The sequence below is a fragment of the Muntiacus reevesi genome, chromosome 9, assembly GCF_963930625.1.
Source record: "Muntiacus reevesi chromosome 9, mMunRee1.1, whole genome shotgun sequence".
Lineage (NCBI taxonomy): Eukaryota > Metazoa > Chordata > Mammalia > Artiodactyla > Cervidae > Muntiacus > Muntiacus reevesi.
The window spans coordinates 35,083,139-35,099,181 of record NC_089257.1 but is presented as its reverse complement, the minus strand read 5'-3'; the positions used below and the strand labels follow the sequence as shown (position 1 = coordinate 35,099,181).

General features: G+C 53.2%; 1 protein-coding gene across 1 annotated transcript in view; it reads right to left on the bottom strand.

The window, feature by feature from the left end:
• Window positions 1-3,280: 3,280 nt before the first annotated feature.
• LOC136175740 (guanylate cyclase D-like) overlaps window positions 3,281-16,043 on the bottom strand; it is a 39,726-nt gene continuing 26,963 nt past the window's right edge. Inside the window, 4 exon segments of the mRNA XM_065945975.1 lie at window positions 3,281-3,413; window positions 8,201-8,286; window positions 9,897-9,991; window positions 11,063-11,160. Of these exon segments, the coding sequence (XP_065802047.1) occupies window positions 3,305-3,413; window positions 8,201-8,286; window positions 9,897-9,991; window positions 11,063-11,160 (388 nt within the window). The 3' untranslated portion in view covers window positions 3,281-3,304.

The following is a 16,043-nucleotide window of genomic DNA, read 5'->3' as shown; positions in this document are numbered from 1 at the left end:
AACAGTGCGAGCATGGATTCTAACCACTGGATAGCCAGGGGATTCCCAGGAGGTAGCTTTTTAGGTGGACACTGAAGGATGTGTTCACCAAATGTTGAAAAAGAGATAAAGTCATTTAGGTAGAGGAAACAACAAGAGGTGGCATCATAAAGGGTTTGGGGAAGAGTCAGAGGCCTGACATGGCCAGAGTGTCAGAGTACAGGGAGCTGATGCGGCAAAGACAGCGTGAGGAGAGCCTTGAATGCCAGGCTAAAGCATTTGTTGTTTCCAAGGAGACCATCCCAAATTGTGCCTGCCTGAAGGACCACGAACTGAACCACTCCAGACCAGGCCCCGCAAGGACCTTCCAGAGCCCCGTGGCCCCATTTGTCATATCAAGAACCCCAGTCCCCAGAGAGGCCAGGGGTGTCCCATTGCTGGGAACTGACCCTGAGGGACAGGAGGATGGCCCCAGGCTGGTGGGGGAGAGGAGGGGACTTCAGGGGGACCAGCTGGCACTGATTCATCATGAAAGTCATGACTTGGGGCCCCATCTCTGGGGTTCCATCTGAGCTTATGCACGGAAGCCCCATGCAAATGCTAGGCCAGCTCCTCAAGAGGGGAGGGCCAGTTCTGAGCACCTCCTCAGCCTCACCTCATCCACAGAGAAGACAATCACTTGCCCCTGAGGCCACCCCTTCTGCATGTTCTCCAAGGACCGTTGCTATCTCTCCTGGCTTCTGTAGCAGCCAGAATGTGCCGACGCCTTGAATCAGGAGACAGAGGTGGCATGGACAGGTCCTTTGACCCCTCTGAGCCTCTGTTTTTACTTCTAGAAAGTGGGTAAACACCTCCTATCCCAAGAGTGGCTGTGGTTAAGATAATGTGTGTGGAAGCTCCAGGCATAGGGGCTGGCCCACAGCAGGCAGCTCGTGACTATAAAGTAAATAAGCCCCAAAGCCTCTGGGACAGAGGAAACCAGCTCAGCCCAGGAGGGATCACAGTGCAGGAGCCAGGTGGGTACTGGCTGTCCCTCTGGGTGACCGCATCCTCTACTAATGGGGGGAGGCTAGGGAGAGATGAGGACCCCAGAGTCGCGGGGGCTATTCATAGCACCAGAGTTTCTCCCTGGAGCCCCCAGGTTCTACCCTGGAGGGTCTGAGTAGAGGCCTTTGAGAACAGAGCCACCTTAGCCCTCCTCAGCACGGGCAGCTCTGCTCTCCCCACACTACCATCCTGGAGGGCCCAAGAGCAAGGACACCCACCCATGGCCGGATCCAGACACCCCCCAGACATATACCCACATACACAAGGCAACACACACCAGCAGACCCACTTTATAGGCATGGACACAAATATTGGAAGTTTAGCTGCCATTCCCAGACTTTGGTGCCCAGACAGACACACCTGGACACGTGATGCACACAGCGAAGGCAGCATGCATGCAGACACACCAAGGCACACACATTATCAGTGCACATGAACACAGATGCACAGCTCACACACAGACATCCGTAGACAGGCACACACATGCAGACACAGTCACGTGCATGGAAACACGATCACCTGCCTGCTCGGGGCCCCCGAGTGCTGACATCCACACAACGTACATGAAACCACCAGGTCTGTTTGCACACGTGCACCCTGAGTCACGGCTGCAGCACCCTCCCGGGGACCCCAAGCTTTCACTGCTGCCTCCTTTGACCTTTAGCAGCCCCATAAGGCAGGTGGGGTGATCCCCAATGTGCAGTGAGGAGCTAAGGGCATAGAGGTGCCCCCACAGACCAGCTTCTGGGAGGAAAGTGGAATGGAATCCTGGTTTGAATTCTGGTCTTGTGTCTCCCCACTGCTAGCCCTCCACTGACCACCTGTGTGCCCAGGGGTACGCACAGAGGTTCACACCAAGGGGCCTCATGGCGATTAGGCCAGAAGCTTTTTACAGATGAAGAAGCCGAGGCCTGGAGAGAAAACCCATAGGCCTTCTGTGGGCTCTGGAGAGTTCAGTGGAGGAACCCGGGCCATGCTTCTGGCCAGGCCACAGGGGCACGGCACGCGGAGACACCGTCATGCACAGAGCCCTGGGCACGTCCCAGGATGGGCAGGTGGACACCCTCCCTTCTCAGCCCTCCCGCAGGCTTGCTGGGGCCCAGTTGTGGCGTTTCCAGTCCTTTCCATGAATTCTCACAACAACATGGGAGGTGAGGGTGACCCATCCCGTCTGGCATTTGAGGAAATTGAGGAGTAAAAAGATTAGGCCCAAAGTCGTGCAGGTCAGGATGGCAGGGGCATCTCGCAAAGCGGAGTCTAATACTTTCCACCACACAGCAGCTCATGGCTCCACACACATCACCCACATCCCTCTCACATCTACACACACACACACACTCACACACACTCGGCACAGCCCCCAGCAGAACATTCTCCCCACTACTCCCAGTTCAGTTTTAGTACCAGCTCCGCCCTCCCAAGGGGTCTCTTGAAGAAGGACAAGTTTGTTCAGGGCTTAACCTGTCCCCTGGCCGCCCCCCCTCCCCTCAGTCAAGGAAATGAAGTCCATGTGTGTCTGGTCCGGCTGCTCTGAAATCAGCCTTGGGGGTTTGGAAAGTAACCCTTTGATGTTGGAAGCCAGTTTAATGACCTAGTTGTGGTTTGGTTTGTTTTTTTTTTTTCTTCTGTAAGACAGAAGTCTCATTTTCCTAAGAGCCCAGGAATTATCACTCTCCTCCTTACCCTTCCCTGAGATCTTGGGAGCCCAAAACCTGGACTCCCAACACAGTGCTCACAGAGGTTAGGCCAGCTAGGGAGGAGAGGCGGGGAAAGAGGCAGCTCGCTCTGAACATTTGCTGTGCACGGAGCCCTGTGTTAGGAACGAGCCTCGTGTGGGCCTTCTCCAAACCCATTTTAGAGATGACAAAGCAGAGGCTCTGAGAAGTGATGTGACAGGAGCGGGATGACCTCCTCTCTCTGGGCCTGGGCACCGCGACTGTACGATGGTGACAGCATTCTCGATGGAAGGAAAAGTGAGCTCCATAATGAGCTCTGAGAGTCAGAACCCTTTGTCAAGAACAAGGCACAGCATGAAAGGAAGGGACTGTTTCTATTTTTTATTGTTTCTGTGTCAAGAGGCAAGCTTACCCATAGGATTCACAGAGGAAAGCATCAGTGGCTATCGCCCTAGGGCACATATTAATGAGAGCCTGTTGGCTGCCGGAGAACTCAGCAAGGGCGTTCGTTGCAGGGAGTGGAGGAGGGAGAGGGCCTGGGGGTGTCCAAGCACGGGAGTCTCTGGGCTGGCACCGGCCCCTGCCCCGCTCCATCCTGCCACTCAGGGCCAGGTCGAGGCCCTCCCCGCACCCCAGGGTCCCGCTGCGCTCTGGCGGGCTTTGGCAAAGGCCACCTTGATCTCTTGGTGTATGAGCTCCTGCCAGGCATCCCTAGGGGAAAAGGATAGACAGGAATAATAAACCCACCACCCAGAACAACAGTAGTGGGCATTCAGAGCCCACAGCCGATTACAGGAAGCTCCCTCACTGTCCTTGGCGCCTCCTGATCCCTGCAGCAGCCCAGCCACGGGCACACCACTGCCGTCCACACTTCACACTGTAGGGGACGGGGCCCAGGGAGGTGAAGAGCCGCTCACTCATTTACACGTGGGTCCAGAGGCCTCCCAGGAGTTGGGCGGCTCGTCCCAGCTCTGTGCCCTAATGCTTTGGGGTGAGGAGCTCTGTGGTCTGGGGTTATAACACAAGTCAGAGCGGGGACACTGGCTCCCCAGCCTGCTCACACTTTCATTTTCTCACCTGCTTCCCAATGCCCAGAGGAGTGTGGAATGGGGTCATTGGCTGTGCACAGAGAAGGGAGCAAGGTGGTGAGTGACAGCCAGGGCCTCACAGCAGCTTGGCAGAGCTAGTTCTGAGCACAGTTGTCAGGGGTAGAGCAGAAAACGGGTCCCGGTGTGGAGTGTCTCTGTGGCAGGTGACAGGAGGCCCTTCTGTGGCTCTGCTGTCTAGATCATGGCTATATCAAATCATGAGGTGGGGGGTTCCCCATCCCCTGATCTTGACCAGCTTCCCCAAACAGCCCTCAAAATAAAGATAAGTAACTTAAGCCGATACAGCAAATACAGAAAGTAAGGATAAAAGCATTGTTAGAAAACTTGACTTAAAAATCAAACTATTAAAAAAAAATCAAGTTATAGCATACAGTTCAAGCAAAGATTTGGTAACTGCCTCATACACACAAGTCCAAGACAAGTTCTCACCCAGCTGGTCCTTCCTGCAGAGATTCTGTGTGGCTGTCTAAGCATCTCTCCGTGTGTCTGTGGGTCTATCTGTCTGTGATCTCACCCCCCAGTAAACGGAGGGGTACGTGTGGTGTTTCCGCGTGTATACGTGTCTGATGCTCGCACAGGGTGGAGGGTGTGTGTGCCCAGGCGGGTGCACTTGTGTGCTTAGACTCCCGTTCCCCCACCTGCTGTATCCGAATCTGTGGGCCTAAGTGGTGTGGGATTCTTCCCTGTCTCCAAGAGGCCTGGAAGGTTCCCAGGTCAGGTCGAGCTCACTGGGCCTAATCTCCGCTCTCTTTCCTCCCTGAGCCAAGAAAATGAAAACATTGCTGGCACTTTCTAAAGTTTCTGGCCTGGAGTGGAAAAGTCATCAGCTGAGAGAGCTCGGGGTGACACATAGCTGCCAGACCTGCTGGCTCCCACTCCCAGGATGAGGCGGCAGGGTCGGGAGGGAGAGATGAGAACTCACCTCCCTGGGAGTCTGTCACCTGCAGACCCGCAGGCGGATCGGCCAGCCAGCCAGACCCTCCTGGGGGAAGTTCCATAAATGCATCAGCAAGGAAAGTCAAGGAGTAACAAGTGCTTCAGGGACACAAGGCTGGGAGATGGGGATGGGACGGCAGCAGGGCCCTGATAGAGTGTGTGGTGAGAGCCTCTTCGTGAAGGAGGCAGCAACAGAGCTGAGGCCTGCAGCAGAGGGAGGGACCAGGCACAGGGCCCAGCGAGAGTGAAGGCCCTGAGGTGGGAAGCTCGGTCAGTGAGTCTTAAGGGGCCTGAGGGAGGCCCCGAGGTGGTAACTCACAGACAAGGTGCTAGAAACCTGAGCCCACGGGGCAGGCGCAGGCCCGACAGAGCAGGGCCTCAGAGGCAGCATGAAAGAGTTCAGGTAGGAAGACCCGGAGGGTGTTAAACAGGGAAACGCCACATGAATCATATGTGTGTTGTTATTCAACGATCACTCTGGCTACTGGGCAAAGATGGATAAGGGTGAAAGTTGAGAAGCCCCTGCAGCGGCCAAGAGAGGAGGTGATGGAGAAGGCGTCAGCTTGGGGCTGCGATGGAGGCAGGGCGGCAGAACTGGCTGACGTCTCCGGGACAGGGTCTGGCTTTCTGACTGTGGATGGCGAGGCCACCCACCAGAAGAGAACTCTGGGGGAGACCAGGCCTCCGGTGGACCTGGCGGGTCTCAGGTCCTGTGACAGCTCTAGAAGGAACTGTTGAGGGGGCAGTGAGAGCTCCATGGGCCTGGAGCTCAGGGAAGTTTGGGGGCTGAGGCCCGGAGGGAATAGGGGTGTCATCAGTGTCAGGAGAGGAAGGGCCACCTTGGGGAGGAGCTCTGTGCAGCCCCAGCGAGGAAGGGCTGGGGAGAGGAGAGGAGTAGCGAGGAGCCCAGGGAGGAGGAGATGGAGATCGGGGCGCACAGACGAGGGGCCGAGGAGGCCTTGGAGAACCTTTCTAGTAAGAGGGAGGTGGGGGAAATGCTACTGCGCAGTCAGGTTGGGAACTAAAACTGCCCACGGAGCTGGTGACATGGGTGCAGGTCACCAGTGACCTCACAGAGCCTTCTGGGCAGGTGGGTAGAAGTCAGGCTGCGGGGGCCGGGCTGGAGTGGGCGATGAGGAAGTGAGGTCAGCATCAGCAGACGGGCCTTCTGAGAAAAGTGTCTGCCCGTGGAGGCAGAAGCAGGGCCGGCACTGAGGATAGTAAGCTCAGAGGATGGTGGCTCTTGGAGGCTGGAGAGGCGGCTGGAGTAGAGGGCCAGGGTGCTGCAGCCCTGGCCCAGGGGAAGGCCCTGGGAGGTCAAGAGCCTACTCCAGGTCCCAGAGCCTGGCCGGAGCCTGGTCCTCACCCAGCAAGCCTCTGCCAAGTTGAAGGACCCAGGGCTCTATGGAAGTTTCTGTGAACACAAGCTGGTTTTGCACCCAGCAGTCTGGAGTGTCCTCTTTTTTTTTTTTTTTGAGGTGCACCTGTGTGTGTTCTGGACCCTGAGGGCTTCTCTATAGGTCAGTGTGTGTGTTCCCTTCTTCCTTCCTCGCTGGACCACAGGGATGGAGATGAATGGGGCGCTGCCTGCCCCCGGGCACGGCTCTGCCTGGGCTCCCTGGGGTCCCAAGGCCTGGGGCACCCCAACAGCGAGGGTAGGAAATGGCCACTCTGACTGCCCTCAGCCTCTGTCCACACCAGCCCTTCCACTGGAGGATGTGCCGCCGAGGCTGCTTCAGCACTGATCTTTTTCCAGGAAGCCCGTGTCTGTCCCATATGGGGTTTCTCATCTTTGAGAGATAGCTGGGGGGCACAGCCTGGGGTGGGGCCTGTCCTGGAAATGCTGAGAGGAGCCAGTTGGAAGATCTAATGAAGGGAAGGGCCTGCTCAGGAAGCTCTAATGTGGTTGTGCTGTGGGCCCCTGATGGGGCTTTGTCCATCCCCAGGCCAGCCGCCCACTGGTGGAATGAGCCCATGGGCCCCTGTGGTCCCTAGGTCCTCCTCATTTCTAGGAAACTAATTCTCAACAAGAGGCAGCACCTGTGCCCTTTGGCCTATGCAAACTGCCTGTGGCTCCAGTGGAAGGGAGTGAGGAACAGCATGTCGCTGTAAAATGTACTTGCTACCCCCCTACCAGGCATCCTTGGTAGCTCAGCAGTAAAGAATCTGCCTGCAAAGAAGGAGACTGAAGAGATCCAGGTTCAATCCCTGGGCCGGGAAGATCCCCTGGAGGAGGGCATGGCAACCAACTCCAGTATCCTTGCCTGAAGAATCCCATGGACAGAGGAGCCTAGCGGGCTATAGTCCCTGGGGTTTCAAAGAGTCAGACATGACTGAAGCGACTTATCACTCACTCACTATCATTTATAGGAAGTGGTGGGGGCTTCCCTGGTGACTCAGATGGTAAAGAATCTGTCTACAGTGCAGGAGACCCAGGTTCAATCCTTGGGTGGGAGAGATCCCCTGGAGGAGGGCATGGCAACCCACTCCAGTATTCTTGCCTGGAGAACCCCATGCACAGAGGAGCCTGGCGCAGTCCATAGGGCTGCCAAGAGTCGGACGTGATCGAAGCGACTGAGCACAGCACAGCACCCTCCTACCTCACCCGCGTTGCCCTCAGAGAGGGACGTGGGGTCACAGAGGGCAGAGGACAAAGGGAAGAGCCCAACTGCAAGGCAAGCACCAGCTGTCCGAGAATCTGCTTCTTTTGACCTCCTAAAACGTGAGGACCTTTGATCTGTAAATTCCTCATCTGCAGAAATAGTCTGAATGGTGACAAACGCCCAGTGATATCTATCGACGTGTCACCTTGGGCTTCCTTGGTGGCTCAGATGGTAAAGAGTCTGCCTGCAATGCAGGAGACCCAGGTTTGATCCCTGGGTTGGGAAGATCCTCTGGAGAAAGAAATGGCAACCCACTCCAGTATTCTTGCCTGGAGAACTCCATGGCAGAGGAGCCTGGCCGGCTACAGTCCATGGGGTCGCAAAGAGTGGGACACTGAGCAACTAACACTTTCACTTTCACCTCTAACCGGCTCAGAATGGGAAGAGTCTCCATGCTCAGCGACAAGAGGGAGGTTGAGCCAATCGTGATGCCCATATGCTGCAATCCGGATGCTATAAGTAGAAGTGTGTGTGTAAAGTGCTCTGAATAATACAGGAGGGCGCTCAGGATGCTGAGCAGAGAACACAGACCAGAATGAGAAGTTATGGAGACAGAATGATCTCATTCATGAAAAACCTCCCAGAAACAGGCTGGCAGGAACCATGCTGAAGTACTAACAGCGGCTGTCTCTCAGGAGCGGAAAGATGGAGATTATTTAGTCATGAAACAATCCTGTGTTTTCCAAGTTTGGCACACTAGGCAGGTAATACCTTTATAATTAGAAAAATAACAAGTATCAAATTTCAAACAAAAGAGGCCAAGCTTTGGGGGGAAATTCCTCTTACTCACCCTGGTTTGATGTCCAGAGGTATGGGGAGGGGTCTGGGGAAGCCCGCCTTCCCTAGCAGCCAGTAGGTCTCCTCGAAGCCCTCCCCCTGGAAGAGAGAGGAAAGGAGCTTAGCAAACCTCCTCAAGCAGAGAGCAAGGACAGAGGCGTGATCCCCACCCCTGGGAGGAGAGCAGCCTAGAGCCTGGAGGCAGACTGTCTGGGTCCAAATCCTAGCTCCGCCACCTGCTAGCCGTGTGAATTTGACCAACTTACATTGCCTCTCTGTGCCTCCATTTCCTAAATACTTCAGAGAGTTGTTGTGAGGATTAAATGAATTTATGTTTATCCATTAGAGAAGTAAATAAATAGTGAATCTTGAATTCTATGACCAGCAGACATGGAACGCTAAGATCCCAGGATTCTGTGATCTGTGAGTCTCCCAAACAGCCAAAGGTTCCACTGGTCTTCCCTGGGATGGGGATGCAGCTTCCTGGAGGTTAGGAGTGGAGGGGCCGCGAGGGGTACAGGGATCATGGCTGGCTGTCCTAGAAGTTTCATGTCCCACCTGGCCCAGGGATGGGTATAGCCCCTTGGATCCCTCAGTTCAGGCCAAAGAACCTGAGGTTGGCATGCTGCCCTCCCCACTCCCACTCTGCATCCCCACATGTCATCAGAATCCTCTGCTCCTTGGGACTTCTAGCACCCACTCCCCTGAACAAGACATGCCTGCCCTTCCTCCAGCTCGCTCTCTCATAACCTCAGCCTCCAGAGCAAAGTGACCCATTTACACTGGCCCTCTCAGGCTAGGTGACCCTGGGCAAGTTACTGCTCATCTCTGAGCGGCACTCTTCTGCTCTGACATCTCACTGTGTAATGAAGTCAGTCCTGTGGGGCACCCAGTTGGTGGGGCCCAGTCACAGCCCTGGGCCGTTAAATACCTTGGCTGCTTCAGTCACTCGGTAGGCCTACCTGAGGAATTGGGGAAACAAAAGCGGGTAGGGTAAGAAGAAAAGTCATTCATAGAATGGCACCATTATTGAATGTGAATAAAAAAAAAAAAGAATACAGAGGTGACAGACCAATCTCTGCCTTTTCAGGACTGAGGGGCAGGGATAACCCAACATCACTCTGTAACAGCAGAGGGTCAGCCATGGGACTAGTGGGTGCACAGAGAAGACAGGATACTTACTGTTGGGGGGAAGGAAGAAGAGTATTCTGGGTCAGGGCAGGCTTCAGTGAGAGCTGAGGTCTGTGCTAAGGTTCTGAAGGATGAGTAGGAGCCCAACAGTGCTATGGAGAAGGCACAGGCTTTGGAGCCACCAGGTCTAAGATCAACTCTGTGACTTTGGACAGCTATCTTTGCATCTCAAATTTAATTTCCTCAACTATACAGTAGGGACATGGATCCTCCTTTCATTTCTGTGGTAATAAATATGTTAATATCTGTTGGACATCAGTATGCTGCCCGGGTGGACCTTCAGTAGAAGTGACTTCTCTGCCCTGGCACTTCTCCTCATGAGGAGCCAAATGAGGGTGAGTCTCCCAGGGAGAAACGTTTCCACGGAACAAGGGGAGTAAGAAGGACACGGAAGGTGATCAGCTCCCGGGTCGGCCTTGCTTCAGCGACATCAGTCAGGTGAGAATCTCTCCCACTGCCCACAGAAACTAGACCCCTGGAGACATTTCCAATCAATCCCAGGAAAGAAAGTCTCTCACCTTTATCTCAGTCTGGCCCCTGATGTCAATTTTGTAGCCTTCATCCAGGCTGAGCAGTGTGTGGACTGTGCTTCTGCTGACACGAATTCTGTATGCTGAGGAGAAAGGCAATAGTCAAGTTACTACCTGGTGACTGCGTACCTAGTGTTTGGTAAAATCATTGAGCGTCTGTAACAGTCCCCAGTTCCAGCCAGCAAGGCACACAGTTCTGATTCTTGCAATGCCCTTTGCCTGGCCCTCTTGTCCCCCAGTAGACTGTTGGGCACTGAAGCAGCAGTCTCAAAGAAAAGTAAATTACATGGATTGAGTGTTAAGAAGAACACAAGATGAAGTCAGAACTGCAGGGACATAATCTCTACTTGTAGGAAAGTCTTTGAAGGCTGATGAGTGCAGATAAGCAGTTATTTTACTTTTAAGGGCAGGACTCCCCACTAAGGCCACCACATCTGGTTAAGCAAGATGTGTATGAAGTGACATCAGAGAGCACACGGTCTCTGCAGCCAGAGCGGAGGCTCAGCTTTTGCACTTCTGTAATCAAGCCATCAGAGTGGCTCCTGCTGCCAGCAAGTGGCTAAAATGGCATTTTAGAAAATCAAAAGGGGTCCACTCACTCTGTGTGTGTGTGTGTGTGTATGTGTGTATGCTCAGTCGTTTTTGATTCTATGCGACCCTATGGACTGTAGCCCACCTGGTTCCTCTGTCCATGGGATTTCCCAGGTAAGAATCCTGGAGTGGGTTACCATTTCCTTCTCCAGGGGATCTTCTCCTGCGCTGCAGGCAAATTGTTTACCACTGAGCTACCTGGGAAGCCCATTCATTTTAAAGATGGGGAAACCAAGACCTAGAGGAAGAGCATTTTGGCTCAAGGACACTGTGCACCCTGGGTCCAGCTGAGGACCCAGGTTTCCTGCCCCTCAAGTCATTGTTTTTCCTGCTAATTCTCTCATGAGATCATCACAAAAGCCCTGTGCTAAGTTATATTAAAAAAAAAAAAAAAAAAAAAACACCACACACTTCGTCTCCTTATACTGTAGTGGCTTTACTGGTAACTAGAGTACGCTGCCACCAGCTGGTGGCTTGGTTACTAAGCACTGTTTCAAACAGCCAGGCTGTAGTAGGAGTTATTGAGTCCCTCCCTGTGCAGGATAGAAGTATGAGACACTCACGCGGTCCTGTAAACTCCATCCGGGATGCGGTGTTAACAGTGTCCCCAGAGAGGCAATACTGAGGCATGGTGAGACCTGCGACCCCCGCACACAGGGCCCTGAAACTCACATGTGCCCAGTGAGCTCCTGGATCCAAGAGAAGTCCCTACAACAGCCTTGTCCTTCTCGCCCTTCCCCCTAAACTTCTGTCCCCACCTTACATTTGGGGCTCCAGCTAGAGGGTAAGGATGAAGCTGTATGGCATCTCCAACAACACCCAGAGAGGAGATGACATCTGTTCCTGGCTCTGGCCTGGGGGTAGGAGGGCACAGAAAAATCTAGGCTCTGCTTTTAGGGAGCCCTCAGCCTGGTAGGGAGAGACGTGTAAACTATAATCAATGTCATGAAGAGGGAAGCACCAGACCTGTGCCAGTCCAGAAAGGTGACTCTGACCCAGCCCTGAGGACTTCCTGGAGGAGGCAGTATATAAACTGTGTCTTGAAGGATAAGAAAATGAGTGGGCAGGGAACAGCAGGTGCAAAAGCCACAGAAGCACAGAGCCCACAGGCCCGTGGGAAACTGCAAGTGGCTGAGTATGGATGGAATACCAAGTGGGAGATGAGGCTGCAGAGATTAGCAAGTGTCTTGGAGGCCATGTTGGGCTGGGAAGTTTGGACTTTATGGGGTAGGGGCATGAAAAGGATATACTATAGCTCCAACTCTACCTTCTGAACTCATGCCACAAACCTTTCCTATTCTCAAGCTCATTCTCTATTCTGAAGACACCGTTCCAGTTCCTGGGGACACAGATATGTGTCATGGCCTTCTCCCGTGTCACAGGCCAAGCTAGCCAAGGTTGAATATAGTAACTCTACTTCTCGAGTCTTCCCATTTGCAGGTTAAAGAGCCCTACTTCTGCACTGCCCCTCCTTCAGCAGGCACCTGCCAGCATCACTGGACCTGAAGAGCAGACCAAGCATGTGCACTCTCCCTTAGCACCTGGGAATGGAACAAGAGACTGGTTCCAAATTGGGAAAGGAGTACATCAAGGCTGTACAGTGTCACCCTACTTATTTAACTTATATGCAGAGTACATCATGTGAAATGCTGGGCTGGATGAAGCACAAGCTGGAATCAAGATTGCCGGAGAAATGTCAATAACCCCAGATATGTAGATGACACCACTCTTATGGCAGAAAGTGAAGAAGAACTAAAGAGCCGCTTGATGAAAGTGAAAGAGGAGAGTGAAAAAGTTGGCTTAAAACTCAACATTCCTAAAACTAAGATCATGGCATCCAGTCCCATCACTTCATGGCAAATAGATGGGGAAACAATGGAAACAGTGAGAGGCTTTATTTTGGAGGGTTCCAAAATCACTGCAGATGGTGATTGCAGCCATGAAATTAAAAGACACTCCTTGGAAGGAAAGTTATGACCAACCTAGACAGCATATTAAAAAGCAGAGACATTACTTTGTCAACAAAGGTCCACCTAATCAAAGCTGTGGTTTTTCCAGTAGTCATGTATGGATATGAGAGTTGGACTATAAAGAAAGCTGAGCGCCAAAGAATTGATGCCTTTGAACTGTGGTGTTGGAGAAGATTCTTGAGAGTCCCTTGGATTGCAAGGAGATCCAACCAGTCCATCCTAAAGGAAATCAGTCCTGAATATTCTTTGGAAGGACAGATGTTGAAGCTGAAACTCTAATACTTTGGGCACCTGATGCAAAGAACTGACTCATCTGAAAAGACCCTGATGCTGGGAAAGAGTGAAGGCGGGAGGAGAAGGGGATGACAGAGGATGAGATGGTTGGATGGCATCACCGACTCAATGGACAAGAGTTTGAGTAAGATCCATGAGTTGGTGATGGACAGGGAGGCCTGGTGTGCTGCAGTCCATGGAGTCACAAAGAGTCTGACAAGACTGAGCGACTGAAGTGAACTGAACTGAGACAGTGATAATAATGATGCTGCTTCTCTTGTCCACAGGGAGTGCTGTAACTGAATACATCTCCTTCCCCGTCATTAGCTGTGGACTGTGCCCTCCTAGCTCTATCCCCCAACTCTCCCTCTCCCTCACTCGGGATATCCCTGCCCCAGTACCCAGAAGTGATCTGGCCTAATCACACCCTATTGAGCTCAGATACTTAAATTTGCTCCCTATAGCCAATGGCTTAAAATTCACTCCCCATGGAGCTAGCGATCAGGGGACTCCCATGATTTGTAGAATTTCCTGACTTACTCCTAACAATTGCTCCAGGTTTTCCACGCTTCAGCCAAATGGGAACCTTTCTGCTCTCCACGGAGACACTCAGCGCTTGCTCACCTCCAGGCCCCTGGTCGCCCCTGAAATGTTCTCTATCTGTTGAGATCTTTATCTGCTGAGATTTGGGCCCTCCATCAGCCAAGTTCACATCATATTGAGACCATAAAATCTCCCTCATCACCAGCTGGGAAACACGTTTCCTTCCTCAGGGCTGTGTCCTCCACCTCCCTTCCATCATTCACTGTTACCCACCCAGCACTCACTTGAGGGCTGGCGTGAATGTGGCAGGGACAGGACACAGCTGTCCTCCTACTGTGTACATTTCCACAGAGGAGAGACCGCCCACCACACAGCCCAGAGGGAAGAATATGAGCAAGTCCTGGCTTTCCCTCTGCCCACACTCTTCTTCCTCGCAAGAAGACGAATGCATTATCTGACTGGCAAGATGGGAAGACTTACTAAGTAAGTGCTCCTTTAAATACTTATATAGAAGTCATTACATGCCAGACACAATCCCAAACCCTTTACAGATATTAATGCTTTCAATCTTCACAAGAATTATGTGAGGCAGATACTATTGCCAGTTTGCATACAGAAAACTGGACCAGAGAGGTTAAGTCACTTGCCAACATCACACAGCACAGATGTGAACTTCTTCAGTGCAAGTTCTCCAGAGCCCATATGCTATGCTGCCTCTTGATGCACATGGCTTGGGCCCTTTCTCTCTCTCTTGTGGGGAGAATCTGCCTGCTATGTGGGGTTCCCTCTTTCCTGCCCTGCACGTTGTTAGCACATATGTCTGGGCCAAGTCCTGCCTCCCAGAGGCAGCCCAAGAGTCCTACTGCTCGTTGGCCCCACTCCCAGCCCGCCAGTTGTGCAGGTACAGTTCAGGAACAGTACACTGGGACCCAGCACTGCCTCAGAAGGGTGACCCAAGGTCCAAACTGGCACAGAGGAGCCATAGAAAGCCCCGAGGTGACCACACATCCAAACTACATTCTCTAAGCCGCTAAGCTGAATTCTAGCCCTCCACCTGCCTGCCACCTGAGCGAGAAGGGAGAGTTTGATGTAATTAATAGCCATCCTACAACTCTAGCAGCAGAAAGGTGACCAGGCACAGGCTCTGCTCTCTAGGAGCTCAGACTCCCAAAGACGATCACCAGAGACTTCTGTCGCAGGGGGCGCTCAGCTGCAACTGAGAGCTGCAGCTCCTCGTACACAGGTGTGGTCCTTTAGCAGAAGAGAGAACGCAGCAGCGAGAGGAGAGGTGGGTGCAAAGGCTTCCATACTAACAGACACAGAGGTGAATTGCTATGTGACCTTGGATGAGTCACCTACCTCTCTGAGCCTGTATCCTCATCTGTACAGTAGAGATGATAATCCATCCCTCTGAGGGACACTTCAGACGTTAAATGAGATATCCTGTGACAATCCCGAAGCCAGATCAGTCCTCTGTAGACGCTTAACTGGTGCGTCTGCGTGAGTTCAGTTGCTCAGTCATGTCTGACTCTTTGCGACTCCATGGATTGTAGTCCACCTATCTCCTCTGCCCATGGAATTTTCCAGGCAAGAATACTGGAGTGGGTTACCATGCCCTCCTCCACAAGATCTTCCCAATCCGGGGATAGAACCCGCTTCTCTTGCATGCCCTGCATCGGCAGGCAGATTCTTTACCACTAGCGCCACCTCCCCCTATTCTGTACTTTCAGGACAAGGCCTCAATGCCAGTACTTTCTGTGCCCATCATCCTTTTGGTGTGAACGACAGCACTTCCTCTCACATTCTGCTCAATCTGCAGGACCACCTGAAGCCAGAGTCACTGTCACCTCTGTTTTACAAATGGAAGTTTGAGGCTCAGAGAGGTGAAGTGATGGGCCCAGAGTGGCTCAGCCATGTGGGTGGGGCCAGGCTCACCCTCTGGGCTGAGGACTGGAGTAGAAGTCCTCTCCTCCCCACCCCGCCTCCATACCTCCACACGCAATCCCCCACCACCCCCCAGCACCCCCCCAACCCGGCAGTCCACACGGCCCTGCTGTGGAGTTCTGTCCATGAGACTGCTCTCTCAGTACCTGCTGGGAGGGAATCGCAGACCCCTGGGGAACCAGGAAATGATCGCCTGGCTGCCTCCCAGCCCAGACCGGATTAAAGAGCAGTAATCAGATCCTGCTGGAATGGAGGGGAACCCAAGGCGGCTGAGTGAGCGATGAGAGACGCGCCTGCACTTGGGAAGGACCCGGCCTCCCGTCTCCCCACATCTGGACGGGTGTGCAGGCCTTGTTTTATTTCATTCCGCTCTGCCAGAAAGATGCAGACCTCCTGGCCAGAGTTCAGAGCAGATCAGAAAGCGTGATTCAGAGCTGAGAGGGACACATGTGTGAGAAAAGACTAGCAGGAAAGGAAGAGACAAGGCCAGGGGTGACTCAGGGCACATCAAAGCTGCAGGGCTCAGCAAGACGAGATGAGGAATCTTTTCCTAAGCTCTGGAGGCAAGAGGGGAACACAGCCAGCACGACAGAGAATGCCTCAGGCTGTGGGCTAGGGCAGGAACATGGGGTCCTGAATGGGAAACGGGAGGGAAGCTGTGTGCTAGGAATGTCAGCGGCTCAGGTCTCTGCTGGTCACTGTGGGGCAGTGAACAAATCTGGGCATTGGTGGTGGACTTGCAGGCTCCTGTCCTGGCTCTGTCACCTATCAGCTGTGTGATCTCGGGCAAGTCATTTTCCTTTCTGGGCCTTAG